The sequence below is a fragment of the Pteronotus mesoamericanus genome, unplaced genomic scaffold, assembly GCF_021234165.1.
Source record: "Pteronotus mesoamericanus isolate MK-2021 breed Mesoamerican mustached bat unplaced genomic scaffold, CSHL_Meso_final contig_173, whole genome shotgun sequence".
Taxonomy (NCBI): Eukaryota; Metazoa; Chordata; class Mammalia; order Chiroptera; family Mormoopidae; genus Pteronotus; species Pteronotus mesoamericanus.
The window spans coordinates 9,712,678-9,736,991 of record NW_026555072.1 but is presented as its reverse complement, the minus strand read 5'-3'; the positions used below and the strand labels follow the sequence as shown (position 1 = coordinate 9,736,991).

Here is a 24,314-nt window from a genome sequence, read left to right as displayed (position 1 = left end):
GCACACCAAGAAGGCCAGGTCAACAGATTTTCAAGGAGATACAGTAAACAAAAACAGAACATATTTTTAGCAAAGAGAAGAAAAATGTGCTACTTTTAAAGCTTTGAAGTATCATCTCATACTCCCATTTAATATAAACATATCTAGGACTAAAAGCTTTGTAAATAAGAGTTTTCAAAGATTAAATGCATTAGAGCAATTACTAATTATTAATAAATCTATGCAGGATTATAACTTAGTAAATCATGTTTAGACATCTAGCATTTCTTTTTCTTTCTTCACTTCTATATCCTACCCCCATAATGGACAGCACGTACTGGACAAACAGGTACCTTTAGTTTATTCATTTCTATATATTTTCCTTTTATGTTTTAAATATAGAAAACATTACCCCAGTATATAAAAACTTTCTTTAAAACTACTGTAAAATGAAGCTCAAAAATATAACATGCTTCTTCCTAAAGTAGGAGTATTATGAGTTATCTTGAGATCAAGAAGAAGAGAGACTGTAACGTCTTTCATAAAGAAAGCTCAGCATAAGATATTGTAAAATTCTTGCAAAATATGGAAAACAAAAATCCATAAACATATTCTTGGGTGAGGATTAAAAAAATATGAAAAACGTAAGTAACTAAGAGAATAGAACACAAATGTTAACATCATTCTCTTATCTGCAGTTGCCAAGAAGAGTGAAAAGAAAAAAACACCCTGTATTTTAAGCACAAGTAATTCAAAGCCAAAGGCAATTAAGTTAAAAGTACTGTATTTTCCTATTGATTTCCACTGTAAGACTAGCTCTACCGCTCCTGAAAAGAACATTTCGTAGAGATGGCATTAAGATAGCCAGGAAAGGAAGCTATTCCAGTTCTTCAACCCTTTATCTAGAGTAAGCACCATGACACATCGGGGGAGTGTATGCCATTTGCTAGTGCTTCCCATCTTCTACAGAAACAAAATGATTTCTAAGTAACAAAAATTAAAGCCCTGCTGGCTCAAACTGCAAAGCTGCCATGTCTTGGTAGACAGAGGAATTCAATCAATAAGAATTGCTTATATGATTTATATTATTAAGCAACATCTAAGAAACAATACAAATGCCCCCCCCCCAAAATGTTTTCTGCACCAAAAAAGGTTGATCTCTCAAATGACATACTACTTTTCAAGTCCATCCTGGTCACCTTATGAAGCACACACCCTGCATTAGCTTTCCAAGCATCCTTTGGCCCCTTGTCCTGTATGTTTAGAACAAAGCCCTCTGCCCATCTCCCTCTGTATACTCTTCCCTGGTGATCTAATTTACCATCCCAGCTCAATTATTATCACCTTGGTGATGACTCATCTACCTGTCTTGTCCAGACCTGTCATCTGAGTTTGAAATACATCCCTACCTACGCAAATGGATGTCCAGGCACCTCAAACTTAGGAAAGTGCCTTCACACCCACATTGTCAGTGTCCCTAATCTCAGAAAACACAACAATCATCTCTCATTTGGCCAAGATAAATCTAAGTCATCTTTGTCACCATCTCCTCTTTCTCACCTGCAACATCAATCTAATCACCAACCAACCCTTAAATATTTCATCTCCTAAGTCCCTGAGGAACCTTCCTTAACCAAAGCTATCAAAAACTCTCGTGTGAAGCCTTTCAACAACTGGTTTCATACTTCAGTCTTGTTTCTCTCCAATTTATTCTCCATGTTGCTACTGGGGTGAGCTTTCGAAAACACCTATCTAACGATGTCAGTTTCTGTTTAAAAACATGTAATAGCTTCTTACTGCCATTAGGATAAAGTCTAAATACCTTAAGAACACTTACAAAGCTCCACAGGACCTGACCCCTTCCTCTTTACCACTCCACATTTATCTCTTCCAATTCCTGCCATGCTGAACTCCTTTCAGTTCCAGGAGGCTGAGCTCTTTTGCCTCCAAGTCTTAACAAAAGCAGCGATCCCTTCTGGTTTGGACCACTCTTACCCTTGCTCCCTTTCCTCTAAGTCTCACCTCTCCTGCAGTCAGAGTACAATTGGTACTTCACCCGAGGTACCTTTCCTGACTTCCAAATTAGCCCAGATCCCCCTGCTATGCGAACCCAGAGCATTCTGAAGGGCTACATCAGAAATCAACCTTGACACATGGTCACACTGAGGAAATGTCTATTGAATGAAGAAACGCAGAGGAAAGACAACCTAAAATACCAAGTGGTCCTGGATCGCCACTCAGCAGGCGAAAGAGAATCCTGCCCCTGCCCTGACCACTGTAGCTCAGTTGGTTGGGTGTCGTCCTGCAAAGCTAAAGGTTGTCAGTGTGATTCCCAGTCAGGGCACATGCCTGGGTAGTGGGTTCAGTTCCCAGTAGGGGAGCATACGAGAGGCAACAGATCAATGCTTTTCTCTCACATCGATGTTTTATCTCCTTCCCCTCCCCTCTCTCTAAATACTATGCAGCAGGAAGAAAAAAAGAACTCCTACCTTTTGCAACAGCATAGACAGAACTGGAGAATATTATGCTAAGGGAAATAAGCCAGTCAGTGAAAGACAAACACCGTATAATCTCACCTATAAGAAGAGTCTAATGAACAAAATAAACAAACGAGCAGAACAGAACCAGAGGCATGGAAACATGGAACAGACTGACAGCAACCAGAGGGGTGGGGGAAGGGGGATAAAGGTAGAGAAGGGGAAGGGACTAGTCAAAGAACACGTATGAATGGCCCATGAACATGGACAATGGTGGGAGTGGGGGGTGGGCTGGGCAGAGGAGGGCAAAGGGGGAAAAACTGGGACAGCTGTAATAGAATAACAATAAAAAGAAACCAACAAAGTGAATCTAGTTAAAAAAAAAAAGAGAGAGCGTGCAAGAGAGAGATAATCCTGCCCCAGACTTTAGTAATTCTGTGCAGCAATCTGTGACACCCGCAGGTTCTGAACTCTGCTTTATCCTGTGTCATGAATGGAGAGGAGTAGCTCTGGCAGTGTGGCTGCAATGTGTGGTACCAACTGACACACATTACAAGGACTTACTTCAATAAGCGAATTGCATGGCTGAAACCATCACCTTCCATTTGCACTCCTTGATGTGGAATCTCCAGATTAGACAACTTGGAAGAGAAAAGCAGTTATATGAGACTACTAATTTTACAAAGGAAACTACTTTTTCTAAGTACTACCGCTTATTCTTGTGGCATCTGTTCTAGAGTCACTCTTCTCCAAAGTTACAACATACTAAGCATGAGTACTGTCCACACCATTTGATTTTCTGGGAACTATATTAAGTCTAGTGAAACTCCAAGATGGTCCAGAGCTTCTATTAAAAAACACCTCCACAGGTGAATTCAGGAGACTGATCTAATTTTGTAGCAAGCCAAAAGTAATTGATAATCAATTCCGGTGGTTCCAAATGATGCAACCTTAAAATAATATTGGTTTTCTTGTGTAATTCAATTATGTTTGTTTGAAACACTGAACGATAGTCATATCTCACTTCTAATCACAAATATTTTTTAGTTCAGAACTTTTCTGGAATACATTTTTAATTTTTAATAAACTATTTCCTGTGTGAAACCCCAAAAGAAAAGATTTCCAATTTATCCATTTACCCAAATGAGGTTATCTTTCCCAACTGGAGGATTCAGAAAGTGAGCTAAAAAGATGAATGCAGGGATAGTGCCTGAGACCCTGTCAGCGAAACTACAGGTTATTTACATATGCCAGAAAGTTATCTGATCTACCAAAGAAATGCTTGCCTTTGGCAGTGATTCCCAGGTCTTCTTTGGCAGACTATTTATATCTACTTTGTTCCAGAAATGATTTAAGTCAGCTCTAAGTATTTGACTGAACCTTGCTCTTTTGGCTTTGGAAGGGCAGAAGTTTAGAAAAAGAACTCCTGACCAAACAGGCAGTAGGGGTTCAGATTCAAAAGGAAGCGAAGCATAGGAGGGCTCAAAAATGTTGCCTCTATTCTATGGATCAGAGAAATAAACATCCCTGGTAAGATTAGACTTAGTTATCCACATCTTGGTATCAACTACTTAAGGCAGAAAATGTGCTTGCTTTTGTGTTTAACACATCTTTTTCATTGAGAGAAGAAAAAGGTAAGTTTTTAAGAGTTTGATTAAGTTCAAAAGAGTATTATAGAATGTTTTCACATATCTTATGTGTGCAACAGGTGTAGGAGTGCAGAGAAGGGGGACAGAGAGGGCTTATGTCTATAGGTATTAGTCTATGTGGGCACTACAAACACAAGTTTCCACAATTTCTAGCCTGTGGGTAGGGGAAGAGAAACCAGGCAGAGAGAGAAGAAATAATTGCATCACACTGCCCCTGGGCACCATGTAGCCTCTCTTCCTACTGCAAAAGTAGTACTGAATGGTATTCATACAGTCAATCCACATGGCCCAATGAAAAAGCCCAAGAACACAGTCAAGCAGATAGGAAGCACAGACATGGTCTGCACAGTTTAGAAGCTATGGCCAGTACCCAGACAAGAGGACAATCATCAAACTCAGAGCTCTAGGAGCTGGAACATTTGAGGACAGGAGTATTTATTTTAGGTGCTTGGATTTCTCTGGGCTACTGATGCTCTTCGCAATGTCACACTTGATCCCACACCTTCAGATCCCAAAGCCCTATGAAGCAGGGGTCAGCTCATGGCCAAATCCAGCCCATTGCTGTTCTTGTAAATAAAAGTGTTATTTGAACACATCCATGCTCATTTGTTTGAATATCGACTATGGCTGGTTCACACTACACAACAGATTTGAGTGGCTGTGGTATAAGACCATATGATTCTCATGCCTAAAATATTTATCTGGCCCTTCACATAAAAGGTTTGCTGATTCATGCTCTAAAACATCAAAGTGTTTTCTAAAAGTCTTCCAGAGACTATCATCATTAACTCAACTAAAATAACCCACTTCCAGATTTTCAGATTGCTTCATTCACAATAATTTACAGAAGGAAGGAGTCTTACAAAAAGTAAAATTTTAAGCTAGAGTGAAATAATTAAGGTTTTAGTGTATCACTTTTAAGGGTTAACAAGTCTTGTCTAAAGCCCTTTTTGAAAAATACAGGTTCTGTCTGTTACCTCCCCCTTTGCTTTCATGTTTGGAGATCATGCTGGATTATCACAACTATATACTCTTGAAAAACACTAATTCTTTGTAAGTCTATTGCTTCTTCCATGTGTCCACAGTAAATTCAGTTTAATATTCTTTCTGACCTTCGCAGAACCCAATTTTATTAGTGTGTAAGCAGTATGTATGGCTTCACCAACTCAAAAATAAGCTACCCTTTATCAACTAACCATGTCTAACAAGTAAGATATTAATTTTTAAAAATTGTCTTTTTTATTTTAACTGGAAAGAATTTACTTTCCATTTCCATAAACAGCAGAAGGCCCCAATTCTGAATCAGGGAGATGAAATATTTTAAGTCATTTTACATGTATACCATGAGACACTATGAATTCAACCTCACCCCTCCCAAAATGAACAAATGGCAATCATTCAGATTGTCCTAATGGAATCCATGTAGTTTAGCAAAGCATTTTAAAACTACTGTTTCATTTAGAGTACCCAAAATTGTTCCAAAAATTACCTCCAATCGAAGTCCTACAAATGGCATATTTGTATCACACACAGCAACAAAATGAGCTAGAATTTTATTGAAGGCACATATTTCTCCTGATCGTTTGGTTTTCTTAGGTTCTACTGGACATGAATCATCAGACAACTAGAATTTAAGTAAAGAACACAACAAAAAAGTACATGTGATATATTTAGTTAAGGCAGTTAAACTATTATAACAAAGCTCAAAGTTAACAAAAAATCTTATTCAACAAATATTTATTAAGCAAATACTGGTCTAAAGAGAAATTTAGTAATACATATTGTGTATTTAACAAGCTCTCTTGTGGAAAATGGTGTATAATTAATTATTAATTAAAAGAGAAGCATTTTCAAGAAAAATGTAGGCAATTTTTACTTAAACATTATGGCTGCCCAGTATCTTAAAAACTGTATCTAATTCTTTTCCATATTAAAAACAGCTTAAGAATACAACAAACATCACACACACAAATTCCGTGCTCATTTCCACAAGTGATCATACCTTGCGCTTAGTACTGGTTCTAGGCTGTTTCCCGGTTTTTGTACGTAACATCAGTTCCTGGATGTTGTCCTTGAACTGCTGTAGCACAAGTGCCATGACAGGGCTGTCTTCACGTTCTGCAACACTCACAGACATGAAGTAGTACTTGTATGACAGCTGTGTGGGTTTATTGGGAACCTCCAACATCTCTACAACCTAAAAAGGCACAAATCAGAAATGAGACTCAGAGATATAATAGGTGTCAAATGTTTTCCTCCTTCTATCAAGTAGGGGTCAAAATTATAAATCTAATATTGATGTCTTTTTTCTTTAAACAAGGATAAATCAACCATGATGTCAAAAAAGGCACTCCTAGTAAACATACAATTTATTTTCTAAAAAGTAGATCAGAGTAAAGGAGAACAATAGTAAAAGCAACCGTAAACTACAGGAAATGGGAGGTTGAGACTATTTGTATTAGGTATTCTTAATATTCATACCTTAGCTTATAAACGGAAAAAAATTTATGCTGAAGTCCAGTGGGTCTGCTAGACTTTTCTAAAATGTTATCTATTTTAAATTGCCCTGCTGTCTCCCTTAACCATTAAATCATCCTAAGCAGTCCACTATTATGGCAGAGAAAAATGACAACTCTCTCTTTTACTTGGAAGCATATAAAAACAAACCCTGATTTTTCAACTGAAAAACGTAGTCACTGTGAGGATAAGAACAAGATTTAATAGCGATAGGAAGCTTACTATGCACAATGTACTTGTCTCCAACTACTTGACAGGTGTTAACATATTTAACTCTCCTAAATAACTCTGTGAAGTAGAGTTAACTTCATTTTTCTGATGATGAAACTAGGGCACAAAAAAGTTAGGCTACTTGCCCAGGGTCTCAGAGCTAAGAAGTGATGGACTCATGCTTTGATCCCAGAGTTTGGGCTCCAGAAACCTTGCTCTTACCCACTGTGCCAGCTTACTATTTTCAAGGTCTACCTGAAATTTATGAGAAGTCCCCTAGATACTTAGTAAGAGAAATAAAAGCCACTGGCAAGACTCTTGACCAACATACTTTCTGTCTCTCTTCTCCCTTCCCACACTCCTTCCTATATACTCTCTTCAGAAAATTGTTTGGCTAATAACCTAAGCATCACACTGATACACCTGAGAAAATGGAAGAATTAAAAGTAAAATGGACAATTCACCAAAGAAGATATATGTATGGCAAATAAGCACATGAAAAGATATTCAATATCATCAGTTATGATGGCAGCAGAAATTAAGACTACAATAAGACACGATTACATATCAGAACGCTAATTAAAAAAAATTATAATACCAAGTGCTGACAAGAGTGTGCTGCTGGCAGAAATGCAAAATGGTCCTGCCATGTTGGAAAAGTTTGGCATTTTCTTATAAAGCTAATCATATACTTACTTGATGACCTAACAATCCCAATCCTAGTTATCCAAAAGAAATAAAAATTTAAGTTCACAAAAAAGACCTATATGCAAATGCTTAGAGCACTTTTACTGATCATTGCCCCAAACTGGAAACAACTCAGATGTCTTTCAACTGGAGACTAGTTAAACAAACTGTGGCACATCTATACCAGGGAATGCTATTCAGCTATAAAAGGAACAAACTATTATACATACAACAATATGGTGAAGGTCAAAGGCATCATGCTGAGTGAAGAAACTAAACTGAAAAACAAAACTAGAGAGACAGGAAATATGTCAGTGGTCACTAACAGAGTGCAGGGAGGGGGTCTGATTACAGAGGGAAACAAAAGTCGCTGGGGGCGGGGCATGAGGGAATTTTGGGGGAGGGGATGATGGCTCTGTCCTGTATCATGTTGAGATGGAGGATACAAAGCTAAGCATTTATTAAAACTCAAGACACAAAAAAGTGAATTTTTACTACATGTAAATTATATCTTAATAAATCTGAGAAAAGAAAAATGGTATAAAGACATTTAAAAGGAACAAAGGCTTTCCTCTATTCTTCTTAATGTACATGGTAGTAGTTTTTCCACTTTTGTGAATATATCATCCCTGAGTGAGCAATACGGAGGCTGAAGAGTAACATATATTTAATAATTTTGGTCTCATGTAGTTTCATGATACAAACTATTGCTTTATAATAAAATCACTGGCCGTTGAAACTAAAGCCTGGATTTTTGTTGATACTGAATAAGGTCAGAAAATACTAAGTTACAACTATTTTATTTTGTACAAGGAGGGACCCCCCCAAAAAAACAGATTTATAAAAAATTGTGTATTTTTTCTCACACGTTTAAACTTCAGTCACCTTCAAAGCACTCTCAAAAAGCATTTGATGCAATACACCTATCCAGACCTTTTTCCACTGCTCGAAACACTTTTTGAACTTGTCAATTGTGATGCCTTTTAAAGGGTGCCCGTGTTTTTGTTTCACCTCTTCCACATCAGCAAAACATCAGGGGAAACAAAAAAGTCGCTGGGGGTGGGGCAAGATTGGATAAATAGGGAGGGTAGGGCACGGGGGTCATGCTGCTTTTGGTTAAAACCTGCTGAAGACTCAGTGCAGTGTGAGCAGGTGCCCTTGTAAATCACTCATCATGAAATGGGCAAAATTGATGAGAGAGTCTTCAAAAAAAATTCACTGAAGCCAAATGTAGCCTCTCATAACAATGCCAGCTGCTACACTGATACAGATGGGTTCCTAGAACACTCACCTAGCGGGGGAAGTCTATAGTACAAGTGGCCTGTCCTCCAGAAGATAATTATGGGTTTTTTTTGTACCCCCCCCCTTGTATATGGCTGAGCATAAAACATAACATGTGTGTTCACAGGTTTGACTATTGTGTGTATATTCCGCGTATCCATTCAAACATTGACCAAGCAGCTGGCAGAGAACTGAAACAATAATCCTTTGTCATGTGCCAAATCTAGTTCCATAGCTGGTGTTTTAAAACTCAGAAAAAAGGTGAAATTCACACCAGTGAGATTTATCAGTTTACATAAGTAACACTAACTTAATATATGTCAGATTACACAGGGCACTTTTTAAAGGTACCTTTTTAAAGTACAACTCAAAAGCTTTAAAAAAAAATTAACTCCCATTTACTTTCAACCAACAATCCTGAACTCTGTTTTTCAAATACTTTAGATTCTTAGCCACAAGTATCTACCTGGTGTACAGAGAAATTTCTATAAGCAGGGACATGTATTTAGGGTCAGTTCATATTTCAAATTTTTGCAAATTTTAACTAATTCAAAGATCTCAAAGAAACTAACTGGAAAATACCCAGAAAGAGTGAAAAAGGAGTGAAAAAGGAGTAAAAAAGGATCTTAGTATGCACTAAAGGTACATGCAATCATTAAAGTGGCTATATATGCCTTCAATCAATTAATGATGAGAAAATAAAGCTCCTTCAGCCATCCCATATTTAAAAGACTGCATTATGCAAGTTAACATTTGATTAAAAGCAAACAAATTTATCTGACACCAAAACATCGCCAAACCTAGTTTTCAATTTTTTTCTTCTTATACAAAGATGATGCCTCATTCCAAGCAGAAACTAGGCCTCACTACAGGAGAGATCCTAGGGTGAGGAACGGGAGCGTATCTTTTATTCCCCAACCCTGTCTGATCATTAAATAATTTCTAAAGAGACACAATTTTCCTCCCTCTCCCATCCCTACCACTGTTCTCTCCTCTCCTGGGTCGAGAATCACTATATAAAACTCAGCTATCCAATAAAATACATTTGCAAATTAAATTAAACAACAAATCATTCAAGATTCTGACAGAATTACTGAACTCGATCATCCAAAATCACACCTTGGCATACTTACAATATAGTACTGTGGAAGACGAGTAAGTTTAATGAACAGCTTATTCTTAGAAAGTTTTCCAATAGGATGAGTTGCGTAATTGGACAGCTGCAATGTTTCAGTGCTTATTGTAGGCAGATGTTTTATAGATTGTTTGCAACGCTGTTGTCCAAGCCAAAACCTTAATTTAAAAAAGACAAACCACATCATAAAATCATAGAATTTTCTGATTAACTGTATGCTACTGATTTATAGATTATTGAAGACCACTAAAAAAATAATTAATTTGAAGTTTAATTGAATGAGTATAAGGACACATGAACATAATGGTGAATCATTTTTCCAGTTTTGCATTGGTTTGTTAGTTCTAGTTTAAGGAGTTAAACTGCAGTGTGAATGATTTTGATTAGTTATAAGGCGGAATTAACTAGTATTAAGAAAGAGACACTATATTAGTTTATTATAGGAGATGACAGATTTTCTATGGTTTATAAGACAGCACAAACTAATCTCAACATCCTTTATAAAATGCCTGAAGTGTTTATAAAACAAATAGAACAAACAATAAATAAGTACCTCATTTTTCTGGTATTATTGGAGATATATAGTCCCAGTCTTTGTATTGTGTATGTAATGGGTATACCTATCAGGTGCCAGTAAGTATTAATTACCTTCTTTCCCTCCTCTCTCTGTTATGCCACCAGATTTCACTTTGATGTTTTTTTATACCACTCATTTTATTTATCTATACTTGAGGCTAGGACACCACATAATATGTGTAAAAAGGGATATGTGTAAGAGAGAGTTCATAAACTCTCACTGATCCACAATGATGTAACTACAGAAAATAAAAATATGAATTTAGAAACTTTTCATAGCTACATAATAATGCCACACATTCAAGCTCATATCAATAGGCTTGCCTTGCTGAACAGGGTATAGTCCAGTTCAGTTGCTGCTGCATTTGTGTGGTGAGGTGCATACGGTACAAACTGTACTAGTTGTGCAGTAAAACTATGTTATAATATATGACATAAAAGTATAAAATCTAGAAATCATTTTTTTCACTGAAAAACTTAAAAACTTAACTATAATTTCACAGAATTAATTGCTAGAACTGGCTACTCACAAAGTAACAAAGACAAATTTTGAAAATATACCAATAGTTGCTTCATCGCAGGTAAAAGTTAAAAACGAATATCCTGAACTTACTAAAATTGCTTTCAAATCTCTAATTCCAGTCCCATCAACATACCTTTGCAGGACTGGAATCTCTACTATGTATGTTATTAAAAGAACAATATAAAGAATAACCTATAAACAGTTAAGATATACATGATCTGCTATAATTAGTATTATCATCAATCCAACCTAGATTAGATAAATTGACAACACAAGAAATAAGCTCACTTGTCACATTAAAAATTCTAAATACAAGATATCATAAATAGCCCTGGCCAGGAAGCTCAGTTGTTTAGAGCATCATCCCGATACACCAAGGTTGTGGGTTCGACCCCCACTTAGGACACATACAATAAGTGGAACAACAAATGGATGTTTCTTGCTCCCTCTCCGTCCCCTCTTCCTCTCTTCCTCTCTCTCTCTCTCTCTCTCTCTCTCTCTCTTTCTCAAATCAATAAATAAATTTTAAACAGATATCATAAATACAATGTAAATATAAATTACAAATATATATAAATTATAAGAACAAGATTTCTTTTTAAAGCATATGTGAAATTGCTATTTTACTTTTTAATTCTTTGTTTTGTCATGATTTTGTGGAACAAAAAATTTGAGCATTAAATTTTCTGTCTGTGGCACGGCGCATGTGAAGGGCCACCGCCCAGACTACCCGGCTGGCTGCAGGCAGGAAAATGCTAAATTTCAGTTAGAAATTAGTGAAAACCTTCAGTTAGAAGATAGCTTCAGAGTCTATGGACCTCCGGAAAGAACTCCTTGCTTAGATTCCATAGAGATTAAGAGACTTATGGCTAAGATGGAGGCATAGGTAAACACACTTTGCCTCCATGCACAACTACAGCAAAACTTACAACTAAACTACAAAACAAACATGACCCAGATCTGTCAGAAAATCGAGCCGTATGGGAGTCCAACAACCAAGGATCTAAAGAAGCCACATTCATCCAGACAGATGTCTTTTCTACAATAGGCCATGCTACTAAGACAGGAAGTCAAGGCAGTCTACCTAATACACAGAAACAAATACAGTGAGGCTGCCAAATAGAGAAGACAAAGAAACATAGCCTCAATGAAAGAACAGAACAAAGCCCCAGAAAAAGAACTAAATGAAACAGAGATAACCAACCTATCAGATACAGAGTTTAAAACAGTGGTTATTAGGATGCTCAAAGAACTCATTGAGTATGGCAACAGCATAAAAATAACCCAGGCAGAAATGAAGGTTGCATTAAATGAAATAAAGAAAAATCTGCAGGGAACCAACAAATGGAGGGGATGAAGCCAAGATTCAAATCAACAATTTGGAATATAAGGAAGAAAAAGGCATTCAATCACAACAGCAAGAAAAAAGGATTTTTAAAAAATGAGAACAGAATAAGGAGCCTCTGGGACATCTCCAAACATATCAACATCCAGATCATAGGGGTGCCAGAAGGAGAAAAGGAAGAGCTAAAAATGGAAAACTTATTTGAAAAATAATAATGAAAGAAAACTTTCTTAATTTGGCAAAGGAAATAGACATACAAGTCCAGGAAGCACAGAGAGTCCCAAACAAGTTGGACCCAAAGGGGACCACACCAAGACACATCATAATGAAAATGCCAAATGTTAAAGATAAAAAGAGAATCTTAAAGCAACAAGAGAAAAGCAGAAAGTTACCTACAAAGAAATTCCCATAAGACTGTCAGTTGATTTCTCAAAAGATACTTGCAGTCTACAAGGGACTGGCAAGAAGTATTCAAAGTAATGAAAAACAAGGACCTACATCCAAGATTACTCTATCCAGCAAAGCTATCATTTAGAATTGAAGGGCAGATAAAGTGCTTCCAAGCCAAGGTAAAACTAAAGGAGTTCATCATCACCAAGCCATTATTATATGAAATGTTAAAGGGAACTATATAAAAAAAGGAAAATCAAAACTATGAACATTAAAATGGCAACAAATGCACAATTATCAACAACTGAATCTGAAAAATAAACTAAGCAAACAAGCAGAACACAGATTCATGGATACAGAGATCATCTGGAGGGTTATCAGCTGGGAGGGGAAAGAAGGAGAATGGGGGGAAAGGTGCAGGGATTAAGAAATACAAATTGGTAGGTACAAAACAGACAGGGGGATGTTAAGAACAGCATAGGAAATGGAGTGGCCAAAGAACTTCTATGCATGACCCATGGACAAGAACTAAGGGAGGGAATTGCTGGAGGGAATGGGGGTACCAGGCGGAGTGTGGCAAAGGGGCAAAAATTGGGACAATTGTAACAGCAAAATCAATAAAGTATATTTTAAAAAGTAAATTTTCTATATTAATTGTCAATACATGTACTTTCTACGAAAAACATGCATAGATTTCAAATTATCTTGTTTCCTTATACTGTTTGTTCTGATTATATTCACTGAAATGTAATTTTATATCTGTTAACTCTAATAATAAAAAAATTGGGGCTTATATTTTATACATTTCTTCATTTCTTTTTTCTGAAATGTTTTCATTGCATATTATTAAGAAAGTAATCACATGAACAGATGCTAGAAATCATTAGTCATTAGGGAAATGTAAATTAAAACCACAGTGAGATACCTTATCACTCACTAGCATGGCTATAGTCAACGACAGTAACAAGTGTTGGCAAGAATGTGTAGAAATGAAAATGCTCAAACACTGCTGATGGGACTGTAAAGTGGCACAACTACTTAGGAAACTAATTTGGCAGTTTCTTTAAAAAGTTAAACATAAATTTACTGTATGACCCAGTAATCCTATTCCTAGTAGAGTGAAAATGTAAGTCCACACACAGATCTGTACGTGAATGTTCACAGCAGCATTATTCATAACAGCCAAAAAGAGGAAACAAACCTAAATGTCCATCAACTGATGAATGGATAAACAAAATGTAGTCTACCTATACACTGAAGTATTATTCAGCCATAAAAAGGAATGAAGTACTGCCCTGGCTGGCGTGGCTCAGTGGACTAAGCACCGGCCTGTGAACCAAAGGGTCACCAGTTCGATTCCCAGTTAGGGTACATGCCTGGGTTGCGGGCCTGGTCCCCAGTAGGGGGTGCGTGAGATGCAACCACACATCGATGTTTCTCTCCCTCTCTCCTCCCTTCCTCTCTCTCTATAAATAAATAAATTTTTTAAAATCCTAAAAAAAAAAAAAAAAAAAAAAAGGAATGAGGTACTGATACATACATGCTCCAAAATGAATTCCAAAACATTATGCCAAGTGAAAGAAGCCAGTCACAAATGATCACATAATTTATGATTTCATTTATATGAAATGTACAGAAAGGGAAAATCTACAGGAATGGAAAGTAGATTCATGCCTGGGGCTGAGGCTGGGAATAGGTATTAAGAATAAATCAGCACCTTTTTGAGGTGATAAAAATGTTCTAAAACTAGACAGTGGTTATGGTTTCAAAACTGGGTAAATTTACTACAAGTCATGGAATTGTACACTTAAAACAGGTAAATTTTATGATCGGTAAATTATACTTCAAGTTATTTCAAAAAAATTAATATCCCATGATAAGTTAGTGGTAAACTGGTTATTCATCAAAGATCATTTGAGAAGCACTGTAATAACTGGCAACCAGGGGATCTTTCTTATAAATAAATGTGAGCTTAAGGGTTTTGGGGCTTAGCTTTCTGGTTTTAGGATATATTTCTGCTAGCTGAAACTGCCAGATAAACAACCTCAAGTTATGCAAGATGTGAATTAATCATTGCTTGTTGAGCCAAAATGCACAACAAATGATGTTAAACCACAAAAATTTTAGAAATTGTTACCTAGAGTAATGACTATCATTTTTCACATACAGATAAACTAAATGGCTGTTCTAAAGGCTCATGTAATATTACCTATCTATTGGCATTTAAAATCATGTCCTGTTAATGAAAAAAATGACTTAAGAGACCCCACCCCTTCTCCATTTGCAAGTTTTAGTTTTGATCTCTAAAATTTATTTTTATCTGTTGGAATTTTGTTTTGTTAATTTTAAGAGTTTGTTAGAATTGCTATAAGGTACCTTTGTGTACTAGAGTGGTAATGAAACCTCAGAGAATTATCTCTAGTTCAATTTTAGATTTTATTTAGTTTTGCAATATGAAGCATTCAAAGGATTTTGAGACAAAGTGAATGACACTATTAGAGAAGCAGAAATGATAATTTTCAAAGTGTCAGCTGGTAGATTCATACCTTGAAGATTGCCCTGAATAAGAACAAGTAAGATGCTACTGCAGAGAACACTAGATACGATAAAATTCATTGTGTAGAGTACTTAGAGAGTACTTGTACGAGAGAAAATGTGGCAAGGAACGAAAGTTGAGTGTCATGCCCTTCATACCTGTATTTGCTCTAGAGGGGAATTTAATACGAAGCACTCCCATCCTGGACCTATTCCAAGAGAATTTAGATTTAAGTACCAAAAGGTGTTCAAGTTTCAAGTCATAAACATTAAAAGTGATCAAGAGAAAATATATCTTATCAAAATAAGTTTCCATTTTTAGTCTTGAGCTATATAAATAAGCTTACTTAAGTTGCTGAATCCAAGGAATGATTCGTTTCATATCATCATTCACAGACTTCTCCATGTCATCCAAAGTGGACTGGTCTATAAAATAAAGCACTTCATTAATTGCTGACAGAAGACACAAAATATCTAGGTAGCCCAAAACTTAAATGAAATTATTGTTTTAGGCAGAAAATAGTGTTATTTTTGAGTCAGAAAAAACTAAACTGAATGTATTATTAGGCATAAATTAACCTAATTTGTTTTCCCTCTTTAACATTTAGGGAGAGTTATAGTTAAAACAACTAATTAATAGCAAATGTACACTTGCAGGAAGAAGTAACAAATACATGAATTAATTCTTTGCCTATATTTTAATTTGCAAAACTCTTAGTCTAGTCAATTAGTATTTTTAACTTATATGTTATTTAAAACTCATAGTATTACCAGAATTAGAAACTTAAAAATTATAAAAACTATAAAACTCCATTATAATATTTATTTATTAAATACAAATGGTCTCTGGCATAAGCAAGTACTGAACTAAAGAAAAAAATATAGAAAAAAAAATAGCACTGCTATGTACTGAATTGCATTATGCATATGTCGAAGCCCTAATTCCTAATGTGATGGTATTGAGTAGGGCCTTAGGGAGATGATTAGGTTTAGATAAGGTCATGAGGTTGGGGGCTTCATGATGGGATTAGTGCCCTTATGAGAAAGGCCAGAGAGTTTGCTCTCTCTCCCTTCCTGCCATGTGACCACACAATGAGAAGGCTGACATCTACAAGCCAGGAAGAGGGTCCTGACTATAACAGGACCATGCTGGCAATCTGTTTTCAAACTTCCAACCTCCAGAACTGAAAGAATAAATTTCTGTTGTTTAAGCCACTCACTCTGGTTCTATGTTATGAAAGCCTGAGGTGACTAAGACAAGCATACATATCCTAAAATAACAGATTGCCAAGGGTAACTATTTTTTTGCTGCTTTTCTCACTTTTACATGTCTGGCTTTTTTGAGTATGGACTGTGTTAACAATCAAGAAAACATTTAAACAAAAAGTTTTGAGGAACAAACAACAACTGCCTCGTTGGTTTAGAACCACAGTTAAAAAGTAATTCATAAATATGTCACTTATCATTTAGCCATCATAAATGTGATGTGATTCAAAGTAATGTGGCCAGTTTTCCATGAGAAATTCATAGAAAGTCTCTTTATAACCATATAACCAGAAAACCTTTTACTTTCATCAATCTATCTAGCTTAACATAAATTTCAAATGGCAAATGTGCTAATATATTCAAGAACAATGTTCTATTAGCAATACAAAAACCCTAAGTTCCTAGTATTTCATCATTTCAGAACACCAACTCGGTTAACAGAACATGTAAGAAATCAAACTTTAATTTCTACTGTATTTAAGCCAGAAAAAAATCTTTTCCTCCAGAATTCTGTACCCCAAGTTATCTTAGATATTTACACAGTCATTAAATACATTCTTCAGCTATGAATGACATGAGAATTCCTTCTCACCATCTCCATGTCACCCAACTATAAGTGGTAAAACAGTTAATCTAAAAATCAGCCATCAACATTATTAGTTTTACATAAAAGAAACAACATGAATGTACCTCATATTGGGAAGTTTATCTTCTGGTACAAAAGAATCCAAACTAGACTTAAAACAGGCTCCAAGGAATAGATATCAGTGAATTATTCCTTCCATTATCATACTCTATACTTGCTTATGCCACTCTTCTCAATATCTAATGGCAGAAAATTTTAATTTTGCTTTTGTTAAAAATATTTTTCTGCCCTGGCTGGTGTGGCTCAGTGGACTGAGCGCTGGCCTGTGAACCAAAGGGTCGCCAGTTCAATCCCCACTCAGGGCATGTGCCTGGGTTGCAGGCCAGGTCCCCAGTATGGGGCATGAGAGAGGCAACCACATACTGATGTTTCTCTCCCTCCCTTTCCCTCTCTAAAAATAAATAAATAAAATCTTTAAAAAAATGTTTTTCCTTACACTGAACAACTGTATCATTTATTAACTTACCAAGTCCATAAAGCATCAGTTGGAACATTCCAGAATGCAAATCTACATAAATGTGTAGACACTCCGAATTATCACAGGGCTCCAAGATAGGAACAACAAGAGCTGGAAGTGCAGTCTCTATGGAAGCTGAACAGTTAAAAATTAAAAATTATATTTCTGAGTATTTCTAAAAAAAAAAGTATTTCTCAGGGACTAGAAACAAACCAGCTACTGAACAATCCTGACAGAAGAAAACAGGATTTTTGCAAAGTTGAAATAGTACTATTACGTCAATTAGTAGCTCAAAAGAATCTAATCTTCAAGGTGACTGGAAACAAACATGCCTGTCTCAAATACTACAGCAAAATTTCAAGATGCCTTAAGAAAGGTTAATATGGCTAGTGAAAATTTAACCTCATTAGTAAGCCAAGTTCTAGTTTTATTTCCACTCAGTAATTACTATTAAGTTAATTTTTAAGGATTTTTTTAATATAATGGGAAGAAAATCAGTTGTTTGGTAAATCAAATAAGTTTCATCTATGGCCTAAATATTCTCAATGCCATTCTTCATAAAGAAAGGTTTTCTAGCAATTAGGACCCATGTGTTTAAAAAAAAAAAATTGAGAACTATTAAACACTATTGACTATACAGGAATTTTTTTCTATTATTTATGTACCTCATTTTCAAGTTACAGAAAATTAAGAACATGGGCAACTATTATATACAAATTGCCAATATTCTCATTCCAGAATTTTGCAATATTTTTACCAGGCCCAATTAATTTTTCCCTTAATCCTACAAGTTGGCATAACAAAGTAAGTAAAGGAGCAGAACACTGAAAGCACACCATGTGCTGATCATGTTGAAGAGTTGTAAAAGGAATATGCTCCTTTGGTTACCACATTTCTCTAAAGCTACAGCACAAAAGGCAGGAAGTGGGAAGAGTGGTAATGGAGTCCCAGCCTTTCACCAGGTGTGACTTCTCTGTGCTACCTGATTAAACAAAGACAGTAATGTCTTGCTGTCTATGCCATGGGTCCTTAGGAGGAAGAAATAATAAGCTTGTAAAGATTTAAAAAGTAAAGTGCTTAACTATGTACATTATCTGTACTCCTTTATGACTCAAAGACATACCAAAACCTCTTATTATGAATTTGCAAAAATTAAAATAAGTTACCACTGGTACTATATATACAAATGATAAAATTCATAAAGCAAAAAAAAAAAATTTAAGGAGGCATATTTAGTCAGATGAAAACAAACTGCTTGAAAGTGTATCTGACACGTATTTGTATACAAATGTTTAACATGCAGATCCAGCAGAGCTGTCACCTAAAAACAAACGAAACAGAACAACAACAAAAAAACAGAACAAAAAGGCACAAACAGGAATTGCTTTTACAATACTTTATAATTCAGAGCAGTGTGACAAATTAGTTCATGTTTTGTTGAATTGACTATGTTTATATAATAAAAAGTACTTACAGATTTGAAGCAGGGTTGCTGATTTTTAAAACTGATCTGTACTGTTATAATTCCTAACGGGACAGAAATGTATTCCTTAAAGCAAAAACATTTTTAAAGTGTAGCAATGAAGTAAAACTAGTTCTGACAATTAGGATAACAATTATAATTTCAATCTAATTATAAAAATTTAGCATTCTTGAAAAGGTAGGGCATCAAAGTAGAACATGTAACATAGTCCAAAGGATAGAAAATGCTTTGATGTATATTATCTGAATCTATTTTATCACCACCAATGTCCATAAAATAAAACATGTAAGGCCCTAAGCATTTAAAAGCAACAGGTGTTATGGTATCCAAAAATGGAGAAACTTGTAAATAAAATATAGAAGGGAGAAATTAAAAGCTATGCAAAATGACAGGACTATACACTACTTTTTCCTGCAGCGGGAACACACACACACACACACACACACACACACACACACACACACACATATGTGTATACACACACACACACACACACATACACACACACACACACACACACACACATCTCCTCTTTTTTCTCTCCCTATCTATTTACTGAAGACAACATGAGGAATGCACCAATAGACAGTAATATAAAGTGTGAAGACTGAAGACAAGCAACTAGGCACAATTAGGAATGGCTATGTGTAGTTCACAGCTTCTGAACTGACCTTGGTACCCCAATTTCAGTGCGGACAGAGCACAGCCCAAGGAGAGCACCCCAGGTTTCAACAGTCAGGCCATGCTGCCAGTGGGGCCACATGACAAGTCACCTTTAGTGCCTTTCTCTGCCTTTCCCCAGAGCCTTTTCTTCACCCTTAAGAAACCACATACTGCCACCTGGGCTATATAAAACCTGCTGACTGTGCATTCTCCTAGCCATCCCTTGAAATGCTCCATTTTGGGGGCTACTCGTGTCCTCAGTTCATTCCAGTGAGGAGCTGGAAGAAAAGCCAGGGGATAAAGGGTGACTGTATTAAGGTTTTCCAAGAACAGTCCCTGGTCCCAGTAAAGGATCTGACTAAAGCATGCTTTCCCATTACAAGCAGGATCAAGTGGGACTCCATGAAGAATCTAAATGCGTGAACATAAATTTTAAAAACAAGTTAAAGCATGTGTCCTGAAATGGTGGGTCAGCAGACCCTTTTCCTACAGCAGTCCTCATTTCCAGAATTGTTCTGATTAAACCAAGACTGAGAAGCCTAATGCCACATGCCAGCAACCACATCCCCCGACAAACGTAGTTTCCAAATCACCTTTCTCTAACACTTTGCAGACACCTAGGGCTTGAAAACCACTAGAATAGCACACTTCTATTAGTTAGAGATCTAGGAAGAGCCTGGACATCCTCTCATTACAGATGAGGAGACTGGGGCCCAAAGAGTATGACTTGTTCACTTGAGCACACAGTTGAACTCAGATCTTCTGGCTACTTAAGTAGTGACAGTTCTACAAAATGCTGCTAAAGAAAAATCTTCACAACTTACATGAACAGCACACAAAACTTCCTACGTAAACACACGCTTAGAGTCTATTTAAATATCCCCTGGGCAATCACAGAGTTGTTTGGTTTTTTTTTTTTTTTTTACTAAGTCTTGATTACAGATGACACCAAAGTACATCAGAGTCTTTTACAACATCACAAAACCCTCTTTTCTGCATTCCCAACAAATGAAATTTTAGAATTTCCCTATTTTGAAAAATTAGAAATTAGAAAATTTAAGATTGCAAAAATAATTTAAAAGTTTTTGTTAAGAACAAAAAGGGGCATTTCAACCAGGGTGCCCAGACAATTAAATAGGAAAAAAATTGTCTTTTTAGCCAAAGTTACTGGAACAACTGCGTATCCCCATACAAAACAATGTGATTGGAGCCCTATCTCACACCAAACATAAACATTAACTAAAGGGAATCTGAACGTAAGAGCTAAAACTATAAAACTCTTAGAAGAAAAGATGTAAGTTACAGAAAAATAAGAAAATTACTTATTTTTCTCTATTATGAAAAAAACACAGGCCTTGGGTTAAGTAATGGATTCTTTAGGTATGACACTAAAAGTACAAGCAACAAAAGAAAAAATAGACAAATTGGACATCGTCAAAATTAAAAACTTGTATTACAAATGATACCATAAAGAAAGTGAAAAGACAACTCTCAGAATGAAAGAAAATTCTTGCAAATCATGATATATGAAAAGGGACTTACATGAAGAAATGTTATTAACTCAATAATAAAAAGATAACTAATCTAGCCCTAACCAGTAGGGCTCACTTGGTTGGGCATGGTCTGGCAAAAGCAAAAGGTCACCGGTTTGACTCCCAGTCAGGGTACCCACCTAGGTTGTGGGTTTGGCCCCTGGGTAGGGGCACGTATGAGAGGGAACTAATGTTTCTCTCCCTCTCTTCTCCTCTCTCTAAAAATAAATAATAAATATTAAGAAAAACCATTAAAAAATCTTTAAAAAGAAAAAAGAATTAATCTAATTATAATGTGAGAGAAGGATCTGGATAGACATTTCTCCAAAAAAGATAAATGAAAAGATGTTCAATAATCATTAGGGAAATGCAAATCAAAACCAGTGAGATATCACTTCACACCCACCAAGATGGCTAGAAACAAAAAAACAGACGATAACAAGTGTTGGTGAGAATATAGAGAAACTGGAACCCTCATATGCTGCTAGTGGAATTAAAAAGAGGTGTTAAACATATCAAAAGGTAAAACATAGAGTTACCATATGATCCAGACATTCCATTTGTGAATACATATATATCCAAGACAAATTAAAACACAGGTCCACACAGAAACTTGTACATAAATATTCATAGCAGCATTATTTATCATAGGCAAAAAAAGTGAAAACATCCCATCAATGATGAATGGATAAACAAAATGTGGTATATCCATAAAATAAATTATCTGACAATAAAAATGAAGTACTGAAACATGCTATAACATGGACAAACCTCAAAAACATTCTGCTAACCAAAATATACAGAAGATCATACGTTACAGTAAGTCCTCACTTAATGTCATTAATAGGTTCTGAGACTTTAAGCAAAATGACCTATAATGAAACTGACTTTACCATAGGCTAATTGATATAAACAAGAGTTAAGTTCCTATGGAGTCTTATCAACATTATAAAGAAACGACATTGAAAAATATGTTATTTGAGGACCTGCTGTATATAATATAATTACTCTGAAATGTCCCAGATGGCCATTCTATAAACAGAAAAAGATTAGTGGTTGCCAAGGGACTGATGCGAGGAATGAATGGGAGAGTGACTGCTAATGGGTACTAGGTTTCTTTTGGGGATGGTTAAAATGTTCTAAAATTAGATTGTGGTGATGGTTCCACAACTCTTTTGAGTATATTAAAAAACACTGAATGAATTGTATGTAAAGTTTACCTCAATAAAGTGATTAAAAAACAAAAGGGGGGTAGGTCATGTGGGCTTTCTAACTCCAATGAGAATTTTAATTATACTTTCCAATCATAATTTTAGGTCTGTATTTAATATCTTTGCTTGAAGGATTAAAATGGAGGGGCAACTTCCACTACATCTTATAATTAAATTTAAATTATTAAGACCTGAGAAATCTAATGTTAAACCTTGATGAAGCTACTGGACATGTTCCCTCAAAGCAGATTTAGCCACTACATTCACCAAACATATGACATACTCTTTATTTCCGTATGACCCACGTTAGCATTTTTAAGTTAAGGTGCCCTTCCACTTAGTCTTTAGCTTGTTTTAGACACTCTTTTTCACCTATATTCTTTTACCATCCTTGGAAATACTGTAGTCTGAATATAAATTTATTTTCCTGACTATCTGTCTTTAGACAGTGTCTGTATCTACTTCATCAAAGCAGTTTTAATCCAATGTGACTAGTCCATACTTAAGAAGCTGCTTTTTTAAAGTATAATAGATTGAGGTGTGCTCTGTGATGATGGAAGGCAGTATCTTTGCTTACTGGCACTATTAAGACTTCATATTTATATAGTGCTTCACTTACATCATCTCGCTTAAAGGGTGTTCACTGTGGGAACGAGGTAATCACAGCCAAAAATAACTGGGGTAGGGACATTAGTAAATATGTGCATTATAATATCATGAAACTATATTCCTCAAATGAAAGTGCTTACTTTCTAAATGACTGACTGTCCCCAAAGCTCTGAATCTACTAGGTATATAAAAGATTTTCACTATGTGTGTAAATCTGTATTTCTTTTTTCAAACCCTGTTAATTAATGTATTAACAATTCAAAAAAAGTTTTAAAAGACATGGCATAAATTCTGCTTCAAAAACGCACATTTTATAACTATATTATAAACATCTGCAAAGGTGCCTTAACTTCATAAGAAAAACTAAAAGAAATAAGATTCATATTAAGATGTTAAAATAGCTTCCATTTCAATAGAAAAAAAAAAAGAGTTTTAAGGAGGGTCAGTATGCATACATTTCAAAAATAAGGCCAAGTTAAATAAAAAGAAAATAAGGGGAAAGTTAGGACAAGCTTGGTAGATCACAAGTTAAAATGCAAGAATGTCCAGCCTCCGTAACAAAACCAGTATATCAGTAAACAAGTCAAATTCAGACAGAACCTTCAGATAATAAGTCAATACAAGTTTAACAAAAGGTAGAAATGCCTCTTTAAAAGAACCTACAGTTTTCATTGGCATTGAAGCCTCTAAGAATGGCCTTCAGTTCCTGGAGCTTCTGATGAGCTCGTGCATGGACGCTGTCAATCAGGAGTTTTTCTATTGATAAGTGATCAATCTGCACAGATAAGAACAACAGAATCATATGTGCAATTTAAACGTTTTTACTTTAAAAGCCTGAGTAGATTGTTGTGCTTCCTTTTAGAATCACATTGACTGAGTGCAAACTAAGTTAAAAAAAAATAAACATGGCACTGGTAGCTTAAAGACTAGATAACATTTTGGCGAGTATAAATCAAGATACTATATATACCAGTTATTATAAAGATTAAGTGACAAACCTTAAAAATAAAATGATATGAATGAAATTATAAAATATGAAAAAATATCTTTAAAATATGAAAGAATTATAAAGAAAAATATCTTTATAATATTAGTTTTGTAACAAATAAATATAGAAGCATAACAATCATTTAAAACAAGTGT

The 24,314-nt window shown here is 35.5% G+C and overlaps 1 protein-coding gene across 1 annotated transcript in view; it reads right to left on the bottom strand.

Moving 5' to 3' along the window:
* MED14 (mediator complex subunit 14) overlaps positions 1–24,314 on the bottom strand; it is a 74,592-nt gene that overhangs the window by 30,557 nt on the left and 19,721 nt on the right. The window contains exons 10-16 of the mRNA XM_054566546.1: positions 23,835–23,946; positions 17,683–17,808; positions 15,652–15,730; positions 9,934–10,093; positions 6,108–6,302; positions 5,595–5,729; positions 3,021–3,097 (exon numbers count right to left, since the gene is read on the bottom strand). Coding sequence (XP_054422521.1) covers positions 3,021–3,097; positions 5,595–5,729; positions 6,108–6,302; positions 9,934–10,093; positions 15,652–15,730; positions 17,683–17,808; positions 23,835–23,946 — 884 coding nt within the window. The remainder of the gene's footprint in view (positions 1–3,020; positions 3,098–5,594; positions 5,730–6,107; positions 6,303–9,933; positions 10,094–15,651; positions 15,731–17,682; positions 17,809–23,834; positions 23,947–24,314) is intronic.